Source organism: Cetorhinus maximus, chromosome 4 (genome assembly GCF_964194155.1).
Source record: "Cetorhinus maximus chromosome 4, sCetMax3.hap1.1, whole genome shotgun sequence".
Classification (NCBI taxonomy): Eukaryota; Metazoa; Chordata; class Chondrichthyes; order Lamniformes; family Cetorhinidae; genus Cetorhinus; species Cetorhinus maximus.
Genome location: NC_135882.1, coordinates 102,504,279 through 102,520,166, shown reverse-complemented (window position 1 = coordinate 102,520,166; position 15,888 = coordinate 102,504,279). Strand labels below are relative to the sequence as shown.

At 42.4% G+C, this 15,888-nt stretch overlaps 1 protein-coding gene across 3 annotated transcripts in view; it reads right to left on the bottom strand.

The window, feature by feature from the left end:
• Nucleotides 1–943: 943 nt before the first annotated feature.
• LOC144679793 (nucleolar protein 4-like) overlaps nt 944–15,888 on the bottom strand; it is a 549,252-nt gene continuing 534,307 nt past the window's right edge. For all 3 annotated transcript variants that reach the window (XM_078540571.1, XM_078540573.1, XM_078540574.1), the window contains 2 exons: nt 3,407–3,599; nt 944–2,650 (listed from right to left, as the gene is read on the bottom strand). In XM_078540571.1, the coding sequence (XP_078396697.1) occupies nt 2,448–2,650; nt 3,407–3,599 (396 nt within the window). In that variant the 3' untranslated portion in view covers nt 944–2,447. The remainder of the gene's footprint in view (nt 2,651–3,406; nt 3,600–15,888) is intronic.

The window sequence follows — 15,888 nt, the reverse complement described above, 5'->3', positions numbered from 1 at the left end:
CCCAGTGAAATCAGTGATTTTAAGTTGAAAGAACTGCCCCTGTCATGACAAGCCTTTCACTGTGGCTGATCACAGACTTGTTGGGTTTCACCCTTTATATCTGCTCCAACCCGATGAGTTGTAGGTGCGGCATGTAACCCACAAACTGTTTGAAAGAGAGATTCCATGCTTAAAAAGGCTCTTAATTGCCTTTTTAAGTGCCTCAACTGCTTTCCCCCGTGACCTATGGGGGCTGCCCACTGGACTCGCAAGCCACTTGGGAACCCTGACATCCTTGCACACTCCAATGGGGCGGGAAAATCCTGCCCAGGATTTCTGCCAGTAACTTAGTACGTAGAAGAACATATAGAAGTATTTTGGTTAAACCAGGAATGACAATGTTGGACTGATTTTCTGCCTGGCAATATCATTACCATTGGCAGATTTATGCGAATAGCGAATGGGAAAGTGCGGGGCTAATTGTTCCATCCATTTAAAGTTCCCAGGCAACCCCAAGTTTTTGGGTTGGGTGGCAACAATCCATGTATGAACTTGACAATAACTATTGGCGGATTACTGCATCACAGAGTGCATTACAGCTGAATCCAGTTATTTTTTTCAGCTGATGTGAACAAGTATGCAATTCTGAAAGGGACTACTAAGTTTGCACTGCAGGAGTGGGAACTCTTAAAAAAACACAGTAAGCAATTGATGTTATTAAAGACTATAATAGCCTACAGTAATTTTTCCTAGTAATGCACAATGTTACTTTGGTAAATTTGTAGCTAGAGTGCATTAGAATTAGATGTTAACAAGGAAAGAAATCACTTGCGTTCCACTACAAGTATATTTTTGCATTTTTTTCAAGATGTTTCAAAACTAATTTTGTTCAATATTTATTGGTTCCAGCTTTCTAATAAGAGGTATATGCTGCAGTAGAAGGAAAAATCCACAAATATTTGGATTATAGCAATGACTGTTTTCTCACATTTATATTCACCTACAATACCAACCATTTTGACTTTGTTAAACAGTATATCAATCAATCAAATAAACATTACAAAAAGCTTAGATGTCAGTGCTGTCCAATTACTATAGAACAAAGTGCACATAACGCAGTTCACAATCACAGTCTGGAGTTGTTAACAAATTGAAAAACACTAATTCACATATACTCAAAATGTTACCAATTCATTAAACACAATTATCAAAACATAAATGAGAATCAACATGAATGAGACAATTTTTAAGGAATTCACAAGTGTAGAAACTATACAGGGATTTCCACTATACCTCTTCACTAAGTGCACAGCAAAAATACAAAATTTAAATTATATTCTAACATGAAAAGCAAAAGCAATTTCCCCAAGAATTACAGATAAAATGGTCTTAAACAACAGAAATTAACATCAATTTGTGTATAAGTAATAATTTATAAAATAATTGACAGAATTTAAGTACACCCACAGTAATTGTGAGAGAACTGCATCCAGTCAGTACAGGCTTTAGGGAACAACAAATTATTGCAGTAAACTGCACATTTTGCACATCACATCAAAAAAGAAGTCTCCTGGCCTCTTTTCATAGAATTCTGTAAAATGGAACTGTACAAAGATGTCACATTGTTACTTGCAAAATATACAACCTACAGCAAAATACATCCCACAGTAAAAGGTGTCCCAAGACATCTTCTCAATAGAATTCTCTAAAATTAAACTGTACAAAGGTCTCAGATTGTTACTTGCAAAATATACAACCTACAGTGAAATACATCTCACAAGGTATTTTGTTTTATTTTTCCAATAAACATCAGATTTAAATTAATCCAATAAACAACTTGTCTTCTTTTCAGATGCATTTTATCCAGGCACCATATCAGGATTTAATTTACCTGAACATAGGGGTAGACTCATGTGTGAGTGAGATGGGAATAGATAACAGTAGGAGTGTAAACCCAATATGATAAATGATATTGGCTTAGATACCTCCCAATTAACCTGTTATCACCACCCCAAAACCAGCACCAAATTCCCATCTTTTGCTCCGCATCTACTAAACATGATTATTTTTTCACAGGTAAAAAGCCTCCTTAAATTCTTTTCATCTCTGCAGTTGTCCAAAATAAACTATTAGTAGCACCTTAAACTCATATTGCACTTGGAACGTAAGACGACATTGATGCTGTTGTTTTTACTTGGCAGTCAGTCACTGAAGATGGTTAAACATTTGTGGTCATATTCTGTTTGTTATTCCAGTTAGAAAATATGAAATAGAACTGATTGATGCTTTATGCTAAAAATGTAATGGTTCCTCAAAAAAAGACCAGAGGTGGTTCAATATATTGTTTCACATTCAGGGGTATGGTGGGAGACTACAACAGCCATTATTCCATCGTACTGTATAGTAACAGAAAGGTATCTGCCCCAGAAACCTAAACATCAACCGTGAAGAGGGTAGCTTGACGGGAATTAATTCTGCTGCAAAATCAGGTTTTCTAGCTCATCTGCAGAACGGAGTAAAAAGGCTGCTGATTCTCGATATCCTGCAACAAGCTGCCGTACTGCATTTATTTCAGTGGGACTCAGCTGAGCCGGTGGAGTTTTGGAATTGTTAATGTTGGAGGATCCAGAATGTGATGCAAGTGACTTCTTCACGCTGAGATCTGCTGGGCCTTTAAATAGAAATGAAACATTATATATGGATGCACTTCGAAATATATATCTCTCCTTAATTTCAAATTACTCTGATTATTTCTGCTTTTGCAATTCAATAAGCAAAAAAACTATCAGTTTTATATATTTAACATTCCAACTATCCCTTTGGCAAGATCTGTTACACAATATGCAATAGCAGATAATGTACTGTAAATCTTTAAATACCACAGGAATAAAATATATATATATGTCAGATTTATCAGGGAAGTTCTTCATCCATATAAAAGATTGCTAGCTCTAGATGCTTTCGTACAAACTTGACAAAAGCCAAGATGATTTCTCAATAGTTAAATACTGTGATTGTCGATAATAATTAATGTTCATAACATTAACAGCTGTTAAGTGAGTCTAAGGGATAAATTTCACAAAGTTGTTACATTAAAACCAATGACTTTACATTGACATCTGGCATCCTGGTCTGAGCTGTTGAAACAGGATTAACATGACAAAACTTGCTAAATCCTTTGCACATTCATTGATTTTAAAGCCTCCTCTTTCAGTTTTGGTCCTCAGCCTTAAGTGTAATTGTATTTGGAATATATATATATATAATATATATATATATATATATATATATATAGAGAGAGAGGTTTTGAGTAATACACAATTATCAAGGATATAACTAATGCATGGTTATGCAAGGATTTTCTTTTCATATTGAAATCGTTTGAGATATTACTGACGATTATTAACAGATATCCAATGACACTTACCACTGTTAGTACCATCGCTTGGTAAGGAAGGTGGATTTTGCTTCCCACCACCCAGTCCTCCATAACCATGGTAATTATAGCTTGTATTTCCATTGATATACATCAACTCCTGTGAATAAGAAACTGCTGGGGTGGTGTAAGTGACCTGAGCAGATTCTCTCGTCCACTGTTTGCCAAGTGCAACAGGCTCGTCCTGCAAAAGTGCAAAATAGTTTTCTTTATTGAGTTGCAAAGTTCATTTATGGAAAAATGTTTATGGTAGCAACAGAAACAATAGGAATTTAAAGGTTTGGTTAAAAATTAAATTTGTCCTATTGCAGTAGGTACTTACCATCTTATTATGGTAGCAAAAAAATAATACTTTGCCTACATAGTTGAAAAAAGGCCAAATTTTGCTCTCAGTGGTGAAGGAATGGCTTTCATCATTCACCTCGCAAATAACTTTCTGCAGACTTGTCAACAGAGATTTCCACCAATCTGGCGTCTATTTCAGTGTGACAACCTCTACAGGGGATCTATGACGTCTGTGAACAGGGCAAGCAAGAGCGTAATTCTTCAACCAATCAAACTGCACAATCATCAATGAGACATGCAGCGTCTGAAACAGGAGGCAGGATTTTTCATTCAGCGTGCAGGGCTGGGCCCGACATACCGATGTGTAAAATGGTGCGTGATGATGTCTGGTGTGCGCCCCGACGTCATCTCGCAGTCCCGCAATATTTCATTCGGCAGGCGCATGCCGGAGTTGGCTGCATGCCCACCAATATGTAACTGGTCTATTAAGGCCATTAAGAAAGTAATTTCTTAAACCTTAAGGTTGGCGGGCAGGCGAAAAGGCCAAGCGGCCTTCACGTTTTTAAACGCTTTTATTAAATAAATAAAAAAATTTCCCAAAATATAAAAACATGTCCCAAATAACTTTTTAAATCCTTTATGTAATTATTTTAATATCAATTCAGTCTCCCTGAGGCAGCTCGGTGCCTCAAGGAGATTGAAGCGTTTTTTCATGTGCATGCGTGAAAGAGCGCTGGCCCCGACTCTCCCTCCCCCCCCGCCCGCACAGGTAGCGCTGAGTGCTATGGCACACCTATTACGCTAAGGCCCGCCCCCGTAAAATGGTGGCACGGAGCCAATCGCGTGTAGCGATTGGCTCCGTGACCGCCCCCACCCTCTCCCACTGAGCCCGCCCGCCGCCTGAAAAATTCAGGCCTGCAAGTAAAAAGCAGGAAATATATACTGCAATTAAATGATGTAAAGAAAGCAAAATAAAGATTGGGGAACACAGATTTAATTGTAAGAAAGAAATAAAAGAGGAAAACAGTAAGTTAATTAAAAAAAAATGCATAATTTTCTTCTCGTGAAATGAGAGTCCACACTTTAGACGTTAATTTTTCAGGGTCAGAGAAGCTGTTCAACAGTAATTATCACTTATTATGTCATTAAAAACTCACTTGCTCCTAAATACCAGTAAAGGCTATGGGTTCTGAGAACTTTCTGGCAGTAGTACTGAAGACTTGTGTTCCAGAACCAGCTGCGTCCAAACCAAGCTGTTCCAGTATAGCTACAATACTGGCATCTACTAGAAAATTTGGAAAATTGCCTGGATATGTCCTGCCTACAAAAATCAGGACAAATCCAATCTAGCCAATTACTGCCCCAACAGCTTACTCTTGATCATCAGCAAAGTGAGGAAGGTGTTGTCAAATATGCTGCCAAGTGGCACCTACACAACAATAACGGAGTTTGGGTTCTTCCAAGGCCAATCAGCTCCTGGTCTAAATATAGCCTTGGTCCAAACATGTACAAAATAACTAAATTCTAGAGGTACAATGAGAGTGACTGCGCTTGACATCAATGTAGCATTTAACTAAATTTAGCGTCAAGAAGCCCTGGCAAAATTGAAGTCAATGGAAATTAGGGAAAATACTCTCCGTAGCTGGAATTATATGTAACAGAAAGGAATATGGTTGTGGTTGTTGGAGGCCAATCATCTCAGTCCCAGGACAATGCTGCAGGAGTTCCTCAGGTAGTCTCCTAGGCCCAATCATCTTCTGCTGCTTTATCAATGATCTTCCCTCCAACCTAAGGTCAGAGTTGGGATGTTCACTGATGGTGCACAGTACTCAGTACTATTTGCAACTCCTCAGATGCTGAAGCAATCCATGTCCATATAAAGCAAGATCTGGAAGGAGAGGATCTAACCATCTCCCTTTGACATTCAATGACATTACCATTGCTGAATCCCCAAATAGCAACATCCTGGGGGCTACCATTGACTAGAAACTATGGACCAGCCATATAAATACTGTGGCTACAAGAGCAGGTCAGAGGCTGGTAATTCTGCAGTGAGTAACTCACCTCCTGACTCCCCCAAGCCTGGTTACCATCTACAGGACACAAGTCAGGAGTGTGATGGCATACTCTCCCTGCCTGGATGAGTGCAACTCCAGAAGCTCAAAACCATCAGGGACAAAGTGGCCTGGTTGATCGGCACACCATCCAGAACCTTAAACATTCACTCCCACCAGCACCGGCACAAAGTGGCAGCAGTAGGCACCTTATTCAAGATGCACTGCAGCAACTCACCAAAGCTCCTTTGACAGCACTTTCCAAACCCACAACGCCAACTACCTAGGAGGGCAAGGGCAGCAGATACATGGGAACACAACCCATGTTCCCCTCCAAGTCAAACACAATCCCGATTTGGAACTATATAGCTGTTCCTTCACGTTCGTGTGTTAAAATCCTGGAACTTCCTTCCTAACAGCACTGTGGGTGAACCTACACCATGTGAACTGCAGCAGTTCAAGAAAGTGGCTCATCTTCTCAAGGGAAATTAGGGATGGGCAACAAATGCTGGCCTAGTCAGCGACGCCTATATCCTATGAAAGCAAATAAATCACAGGGGATGCAACACCTGCTCTTTTACGTCCTCCTTCCTGCCGTCCAAGACCCCAAACATTCTTTCCAGGTGAAGCAGCAATTTACATGTACTTCTTTGAATTTACTGTATTGTATTTGCTGCTCTTAATGTCCTCCCTCTATTGAGGAGATCAATGGTGTGCAGGTGACTGCTTTATATAACACTTCTGTTCAGTCCACGCAGAACTTCCAGTTGCCCATCATTTTAACACTATGGCCAGGATTTTGGGCAAGGCTTAACTGGAAGTGAGTGGCAATGGCCCTCTTGCTCTGATTTCCATTTCCAGAGTGATCTCGTGCTGGCTGGCTAATTAACAGCTGGCAGGTGAGGTGGCTGACCATGCAGCGGCCGGAAGTGACCATGCAGCGGTCGGAAGTGACCATGCAGCGGCCCTGTCGTCAGCAATTACAGTAGGAAATATTGACTCTATGTTTAAATGGCCAGAGCCAGAGTCCTTCTTCAGATATCCTTTGCTGCACCACTCATACCTCCAGCAGTCTGTGACCACTTATCCATCCATCAGCCTTTGTCTTGTCATTACTTCATCAACTTGTGAGCATCCATCCCATCAGTCTTGGGAGAAATCCTGAGGAAGGATGCACCTGTCAGCATGGCAGAAGCAGGATTCGGGTAGTTTATGGTTCAGTGACAACTCCTGCATGTTCTCTGCCAGGCTATCCAGAAGGAAAAAAACAGTTTGGACCAGTACTCTTATTTCCAAGTTTTTACTGGTGTTCCATTTTAAGCTATACAAGACCAGTTCGGACCAGTATTCTTACTTCCCAGTTTTTACTGTTATTTCTTTCTGAGTACAAGGCAGGAGGTCCTCTTCCACCACACCTAACCAAGCCTGGACAGTGGTCATGGAAGAGGTCAGCATCCATGCAGCCAATCGGAGAACCAGGCTGCAGTTCCACAAGTGTGTCAACGACCTTCCCCAATCACAAGGGTCTACACCCCACATCTCTGATCCCTTAGGGGTCAGCAACTGGATAAGTGTGAGGGTGTTGATGCTGCAGAGGGACCAAAGGGTTGAGGCTGCAGCATCTCCTTGAAAGGATTGGCCACAGCTTTGTCAATGGGTGCAAGCCTGGCACTGCTGACCCTTGCAAGGTGGATCCACAATGGCCCAGTGCTACATGCATGCCAGTAGTCACAGAGGCAGGAGCTAGCTAGCAAGCCGAACAGGTGTCTGTTCTTATGAGGTGACTAACATTCCTCTTCTGTGTTCCAACAGGAGGAAAGTGATCGAATCAGCATCAGGGTTCCAATTATCACTATCCTGATGCCATTGGAGCAGCAGGCTCTAGAGCTGGCAAGGTATCATGACGGGATGGTGGGCTAGTAATCCAGAGGCCCGACTAATGCTCTGGAGGCATGAGGTCAAATCTCACCATGGCAGTTCGAAAAATTTAAATTCAGTTTATGAATAAATTTGACATAAAATGTTGGTCTCATTAATAATGATAGTGAAATTTGATTGTCATGAAAACCCATCTGGTTCACTAATGTTCTTTGGAGAAGGAAACCTGCAGTGCTTACCTGTTCTGGCTTACATGTGACTCCAGATCTACACCAATTAGGGATGGGCAATTAATGCTGGCCTTGTCAGTGACACTCATATCCCAAGAATGAATAAATAAAAAAAAGCATCTCCCATGCCTCACTTATGCCTATATCTTGGCGCTCTCCATGTGGCCACTCATGTTGATCCGGTTGGCGATGCTGGTCATCAGCTTCCCTTGTCCTCATCCTTGTATTGAGGATGCCTTGCACTCCATTAAATCCTCAGTGTCCAGGACCTCTCTCCTTGGCAGTGTCAGGTTGTATGAAATGCAGTAGATCATCATGATCAGGGAAACCCGTGCTGAGGCAAATTGAAGTGCCCCATCGGAATGGTCCAGGCACCTGAATCTCATCTTCAGGAGACCTAGAATCTGATGATGGTGGCTCGGGGTCGCTGCATGGCTGGAGCTGTAGCACTCCCCAGCCTTGTCCTAGAATTCCTCACTGTTGTTAGCAGCCATCTCTTAAGTGGGTATTCATTCTCAGCAATATCCAAACTTGTAGGCATGTGGCAGGGGGAGTGGTGAAAAGCTGTGGCATCTGTGAATGTTGGAGAATGTAAGTGCCCTGGCTGCTCTCAGGGTAACGAGTACACATTTGCAGGATGCGCTGGTGGTGGTCACAGGCCAGTTGGACTTTAAGCTAATGAAATCCTTTCCGGTTAATGAAAATCACTGGCTCTCTCAGCCTGATTGTTCGCATCAGCTTGGTAATGTATGTCCTGGCTGGCCCTCCTGAAGAGGACATGTGTCACCACCTTAATGCAGTGTATTACAGACTGGAGGGGGATTCATTTAAACAGTCCTGATTTCTCCACTCACTACCCGCCCGTAAACAGAAAGGTGTTTTTGATTTCTGATTTCCCCCTTTATAAGTGGTGATGTGTTTTCCCCAACCCTTCAGTTTTGGAGTTATCCAGCCCTCCATTAATAACCCCACAGCAAACTCGAGATAAGGTGAAATAAGAGGGTTGGTTAATTTTACACACACACAAAATGTGGGAAAGCGGTTTTGCAACGTTCGCCACTTTTTGCACTCATACAATGAAAGACGGATAAGGGAAAGAAAGAGATACAGGGTAAGACCACGATAAAAATAAGAATTATGGTTTCATGTGAGTCCAGAGCCCAGAATCAAAAGTCCAGAGGCATATTCCTTCAGAGGTTAGCAGACTGAACTGTTGCAGGATGATCTGACTTTCCAGAAGCGAGGACTTCCGCAATGGAAGAAGGCACGTAGAGATGAATTAGTCATGAAGGCACAGATATGGATATCCCAAGTTTCCAGTAGTTCACAGTGTAGATGAGGGCCAGTCACTTCACCTTGACAGAGCTCTTTCTGCTCTTACCTGTTAGATGATAAAATGGTAGACAGAGACAGGCTGCTTGCCTGGAGTCCTGCTTCTCTTCTGAGGTCAAACAGGGACTGACGATAAAATAAAAGATAAAAGAGCTGTATAATTAAAGAAATTCAAACAGTTCAAGCCTCAGTCATGTGACACCGTGGTTTCAGGTCAAGCTATTCAGCTAACAAGGTACCTGGTTGAAACCCATTGTGTTTTGGAGCAGGTAACAGTGTGGCCAATAGCACAACATTGGAGATTAGGAGTCACAAATAGCTCTACCTTCATTCATAGCTGGCTGGTGCAAGCTCATCATCTACGAATCTTTTGTGTTGACTTGGCTGAAATGTTTATACAATACAAGTCACATTCCAGGATGATGAGATAGCCTTTCTCCATTGCAACAGCTTAAAATCTTCCAGAAACCAGCACATGATCAACTGCAGCTATTTTTATCAGCTCCGCAATTATCCATTTTGAAAAGCAGGAAAAATAATTTTATGAAGTAGCCAGGCTGACGTGGATATATATAGATTTCTTTCTTCCTACCTTCTAGCCGGGACAATGATGAACAATTGATTGGGCGATTATTTTTTATTTATTTGTTCATGGAATGTGGGCATCACTGGCTAGGCCAGCATTTATTGCCCAGCCCTAATTGACCTTGAGAAGGAGGTGGTGAGTTGCCTTCTTGAACCACTGCAGTCCATGAGCTGTGGGTACACCCACAGTGCTGTTTGGATGGGAGTTCCAGGATTTTGACCCAGTAATAGTGAAGAAGCACCAATATAGTTCCAAGTCATGGTGATGTGTGGCTTGGAGGGGAACTTGCAGGTGATGTTCCCATGCATCTGCTACCCTTGTCCTTCTAGATGGTAGAGGTCGCTGGTTTGGAAAGCGCTGTTGAAGGAGCCTTGGTGAGTTGCTGCAGTGTATCTTGTAGATGGTACACACTGCTGCCACTGTGCATCGGTGGTGGAGGGAACAAATGTTTAAGGTGGTGGATGGAGTGTTGATCAAGCGGGCTGCTTTGTCCTGGATGGTGTTGAGCTTCTTGAGTGTGGTTGAAGCTGCATTCATCCAGGCAAGTGGAAAGAATTCCATCACACTCTGATTTGTGCCTTGCTTTGTGGAGTCAGGAGGTGAATTACTCACCACAGAATTACCAGCCTCTAACCTGCTCTAGTAGCCACAGTATTTATATGGCTGGTCCAGTTCAGTTTCTGGTCAATGGTAACCCCAGGATGTTGTTTCTGGGGTGTTCAGCGATGGTAATGTGATTGAATGTCAAAGGGAGATGGTCAGATTTCTGGTTGGAGATGGTCATTGCCTGGCACTTGTTTGGCATGCATATTACTTGTCACTTAACAGCCCAAACTTGAATGCTGTCCAGGTCTTGCTGCATACGGACATGGGCTGCTTCAGTATCTGAGGAGTTGCGAATGGAGCTGAACATTGTGCACTCTTCAGTGAACATCCCTATTTCTGACCTTATGATAGCGATGCCACAGATGTCTGCAGTGGACCAGATATACAGAAATTTACACCCACAGTAACCTTGATGACCATTGGCTTCAAGTGATCACTAATGTAATGAGAGCTCATCTCTTCCACCAGCAGGTCACAAAGATCAGCTATGGCCTCTTGGGAGAGGCTTAGTCTTCTGCAACACTGCTGCTCTGACATCTGCAGTTAGCTCACCCTGTGTCTTAAGATTTTGGCCACAGTGAACCTTCATCTTTGCATTGGCACCTGCTCGCAGTCCCATCTATGGTCTCCTGTCATTTCCACATCTCCAGGCTGCCTGTGCAGGGGTGGCCATGAGGTTGCTGCTGTCCGGATCCATGTGCCAGCACCTCCCTTCCTCTCAGGTTCTCCTCCTCGTTGGGGGAACACTCCCGAAAGGATGACGCTCATGGCACTTGGGCACTATTGGTCTGAGGAACCACCCTACCAGTTGATGCTGCAATGCTGCCCATTCTACCCCGCTTTCAGGCCCTTCTCAATTGATTCCCCTGTCAGTACCTCAATGGCAACAAGGGGGGCCTCAGCCCCAGATGAATGGCTCCTGCATGATAAACACTCTGCCTCCACTGCACCTCCCTACCCATGAAGCAAAACTGCTTGACCCCACGGCTTTCGACTGCAGCTATGACCTCAGCTGCCACCCTTTAAAACATGCCACGTCTCCAATGCTCTGTGTCCCTCATGCACAAATTTTCAGGGGTTGTAAAATTACGGTCTATTGGAGCCTTAACAATGCTAGCTACCTCTAAATTGCGTATTTTAAAAATGTAAGTGGTGTCCCCATGCTTGTTCCCATCCATTATGGGAAAATGAGGCCCTGGGGTGATGGCGATGGAGGTCTGAGCAGATGCTCCCCACACATTTTTATGACCTCCCTCACCTCCATTGCTGTCCATTTTGGAGCCATAAAATCTCAGCCTCTGTCCCACTCCAACTGCGAACCTTCTGACCTTGATCTCCATCACTGCTCCAATCAAGCTCAACATAAGCTCAAGGAACAGCACCTCATCTATCGATTAAGCACATTATAGCCTTCTGGACTTAATGAACAAAATCTTCCCATCTTTGAAATTTTTCTGTCTCCAACTACCAGCTTCACCATCGTGGTACGAGTAACATGAGTCTGGGCTGGACGGCTGAAAGGCAACAGTAAGGGCACTGGCAAAGAGGTAGTAGTGGGTACATGAATGCTGTCATCCGTAGAGGGTTTATGGTTCATGCACCATTTGAAGATGCATTTACTGACCTTGCCCACCCTGGTAAGGTCACTGAATTTCTTTTGTTGCTGCTGCCGGTTCTCAAGGCCATATTCTGGGAATTGATCTCCCTGGTTACCTGCTTCATTTTTCCCTTCTCAGGGTGTGCTTTGAGGACCTCTTGGTCCTCTGCTGAAACACTGCTTCTCTCCTCCTTTCTCCTCTTGTACTAATGTCTCCAGCATCACATCAGAAAACCTGGAAGCCTTCTCTTGCCTACTGCTCCATTTTCTGTGCAATAGTTTCTTTCCCGGTGCTCCACAGGCAAGTGTTCTACATCAAGTTCTGTACAATGAATGCAGCTCAACCTGAAAGTGGGGCCTTTAAGACATGTAGGCTGGCTGAAACATTTGCCAGCCATGCACATGGCTGGGCTCCCTTTTCTGCGTGCAGCAGTCAGCAACATGTTTCACATTGAAATACTTTAGATGAAGGGGCAGCACACAGTTTGGCTGCTGCCTACCTCCACGGAACATGGCACGGGGTGATTGTCCATCGTGATCCCTGCACCAAAATGAGCCTAAACCACATTTTCTCCCAGGAACTTTATATGTTGCTACCTGTGGTGCCTTGTGTGTTCCCTCGTTTCCTAGTTGAGGGAGTATGAATGGTGGGTAACCACACAACTGGTTGCTGAACTGCTTCGAGTGAGATTGGCCTGTTATCAATAGCTATGGTGAGCTCCAAAAAGCTGCATCAGTGCATGGGTGCCCAAATGGTACTTGAGTGATGAAATCCCAGGTTTCAACCTTCCATGGAATATCTGGACAACCCTGAGGACGGGCCAGGGGAGATGTGGCCACTTGTTTCACAAATGTAACATGAGGAACAGCTCAAACTGTGACTGTGGCCATCCAAGGCAGACCATTGCTCACATACTGAACTCTTGCCCTCAGAGTTCCAGTCCTGGTGTTATCACAACCATTCACACTATATCAGCTAAAACCTTTGAATGGAATGTTAACTTCCAAATCGCAATATAACTGCTTCCCCGGGAATACCAAAAAAAGTGCATGGGCATGTTTACTGGTTTGTGGTAATTCATGTGTTCTTGTAAATGCTGAGAGGGTACTTACCCTTGTGGGGGAGTTTAGAACAAGAGGGCACAGTTAAAAAATTAGGGGTCTCCCATTTGAGACTGAGATGAGGAGAAATCCTTTCTCTCAGAGAGTCCTTAGTCTGTGGAATTCTCCACTTCAAAGAGCAGTGGAGACTAGGTCATTGAATATATTCAAGTTTTAGGGAACAAAACTGGGCAGGTTGAAGTGGGGGACCATTTTGGTAATAGTGATCATAATTCAGTTAAATTTAGAGTAGTTATGGAAAAGGACAAAGATAGAGTAAAAGTTTTAAATTGGGGAAAGGAAAATTTTACTAAGCTGAAATGTGATTTGACAAAAGTAGATTGGAAACAGCTATTTGGAGGTAAATCAGCACCAGCAGCTGCACAGAAGAGATAAAGAGGGTGCAGGACCAATATGTTCCCACAGAGAATCTAGAGCACCCTGCATTCCAAGGAGAATATAGAGTAAGATAAGGCAAAAAAGGGATGATTATTTTCGATACCAAAAGCTAAGTACTGCACAATGCCTAGACGAATAGAGAAAGTGCAGGGGAGAAATTAAAAAGGAAATTAGGAAAGCAAAGAAAATACATAGGCAAGTAAAATTAAGGATAAGCCAAAGATGTTTTGGAGTTAAAGAGTAAGAGGATAACTGAAGAAAGAATAGAGCCAATTAGAGAGTAAAAAATTAATACTGTGACTACTTTGCATCTGTCTTCACAAAAGAGGGTGCTAATTCAGATATTCTAGTTAAGGAGAAATATTTAATGGGATAATCATAATGAGAGAGGAAATATTAAGGAGTTTAAGTCACCAGGCCCAGCTGAAAAGCATCCAGGGTGGGACAATCTAAATTGTCATTTAGAAAGGCACAGATTAATCAAGGATTGCCTACATGGATTTGTTAAGGGAAGGTCTGTCTGACTAACTTGATTGAATTTTTAGTAGCTAACATGTACAGTTGATCAGCGTAGCAGCTTTGATGTAGTCTATATGGATTTTAGCAAGGCTTTTGGCAAATGGCAGACCAGTCAGAAAAACAAAAGCCCAGGGGATGCAAGGGTAAATGGCAAGTTTAATCCAAAATTGACCCAGTGGCAGGTAGCAAAGGGTAATGGTCAACAGGTTTTCTGTGACTAAAAGATTGTTTCCACAGGGGTTTCACAGGGAACCCACAGGTATTAGGCTGTTTGTGGTCTGTATTAATTATTCAGACTTAAATGCATGGGGCATTATTAAAAAGTATGCAGATAATGCAAAAATTGACTATGCAGTTGATGGTGAGGAAGAAAGCTGAGACCGCAGAAAGATACCAAATGGACTGGCCTAGGCAGGGGGTGGGGAGCGGGGGGCAGGGGGGTGGGTGGGATGGGTGCAGAGAAGTGGGAATGGAATTCAATCCAGAGAAGTGTGAGGTATTACATTTGGGGTGGGCAAACAAAGGAAGGGAATACAAAATAAATCATAGGATACTGAGAAGTGTAAAAGAATAGAAAGGCCTTGATGTATATGTCCACAGATACCCAAAGGTATCAAGGTAGGTAGATTAGGAGGCTAAGGAAATATCCAGGATACTTTTCTTTATTAGTCGTGGCACAGAGTATAAGAGAATGGAGGTTAAGCTAGAACTATATAAAACACAAGTTAGGCCACAGGTAGAGTACTGCGTACAGTTCTGATCGCCGTATTATGGGCAGGATGTATTCACACTAGAGAGGGTAGAGAGGAGGTTTCTGAGGATGTTGAGGAGAATTTTAGCTATGGGGAAAGATTGGATAAGCTGGGAATGTTTCTTTGGAACAGAGGAGGCTGAGGGGAAATTTAATTGTGTTGTAAAAAATTGTGAGGGGCCCAGGTAGTGCGGATAGGAAGGACTTATTTCCTTTAGCAGAGAGGTCAATAACTAGGAGTAATAGATTTAAAGTAATTAGTAGTAGGATAAAAAGGTAAGAGGGGAGGTGATAATGGTAGTCTGGGTCTGGAACTCACTGCCTGGAAAGGCTAGTATAGGCAGAAACCCTCATTGTATTTAAAAATATATTTGATATGCACCCTAAGTGCCGTAACCTACAAGGCTACAGACTAAGAGTTGAAGAGTGAGATTAGGTTGGAAAGCTGTTTGTCAGCTGATAGAAAAACAATGGACTGAATCGTCTCCATGCTGTAAATTTTGATGATTTGATGATACAGCCTGACTTATGACGATTTCTAGCTTTTTGTATTTTTGTTTTCGGATTTCCAGCATCTGCACTTTTTTTTGGTTTAACTTGAATTGTGGAATGCAATCCCCAAAGACAATAAAAGTCCTGAAATTCAATTAAATAAAAATAACAACTTATCCAATCACCTTGAAGGCCTTGGTCATAGGCCTTTATTCAAGTTGTGTTTTAGTTGTACATTGTTTTCTGAGTTGACTTTTCTGAGGACCTGCTAAATCTCAATCTGTAGCTTTGTTATATACATATGATAAATCAGAAATGATTAATGTGGCTAAGAAAAATGATCAGTGTGACTAAGAGACAATTTGATGAGCATTTATGAGTACTGTTGGAAACTTGTCATTTAATCTGCTGCGCTTCCATTCAAACTGCGTCTTTCTGTATACCTTACAGGCCACTAAACTGTCAAATCTAATGGATAATAAAGAGGAGTTCATTTATTCAACAGAAATACAACTAATCAAGCTAACATGCAACAGGATTACAATGAAAAGGCCAAGAACCTTGAAGCTTTGATTTTTCTCATAATATAAAATAAAACAACTGCAGATGGTTATTGTTTACTCCATTATATTTGGCAAGTTGT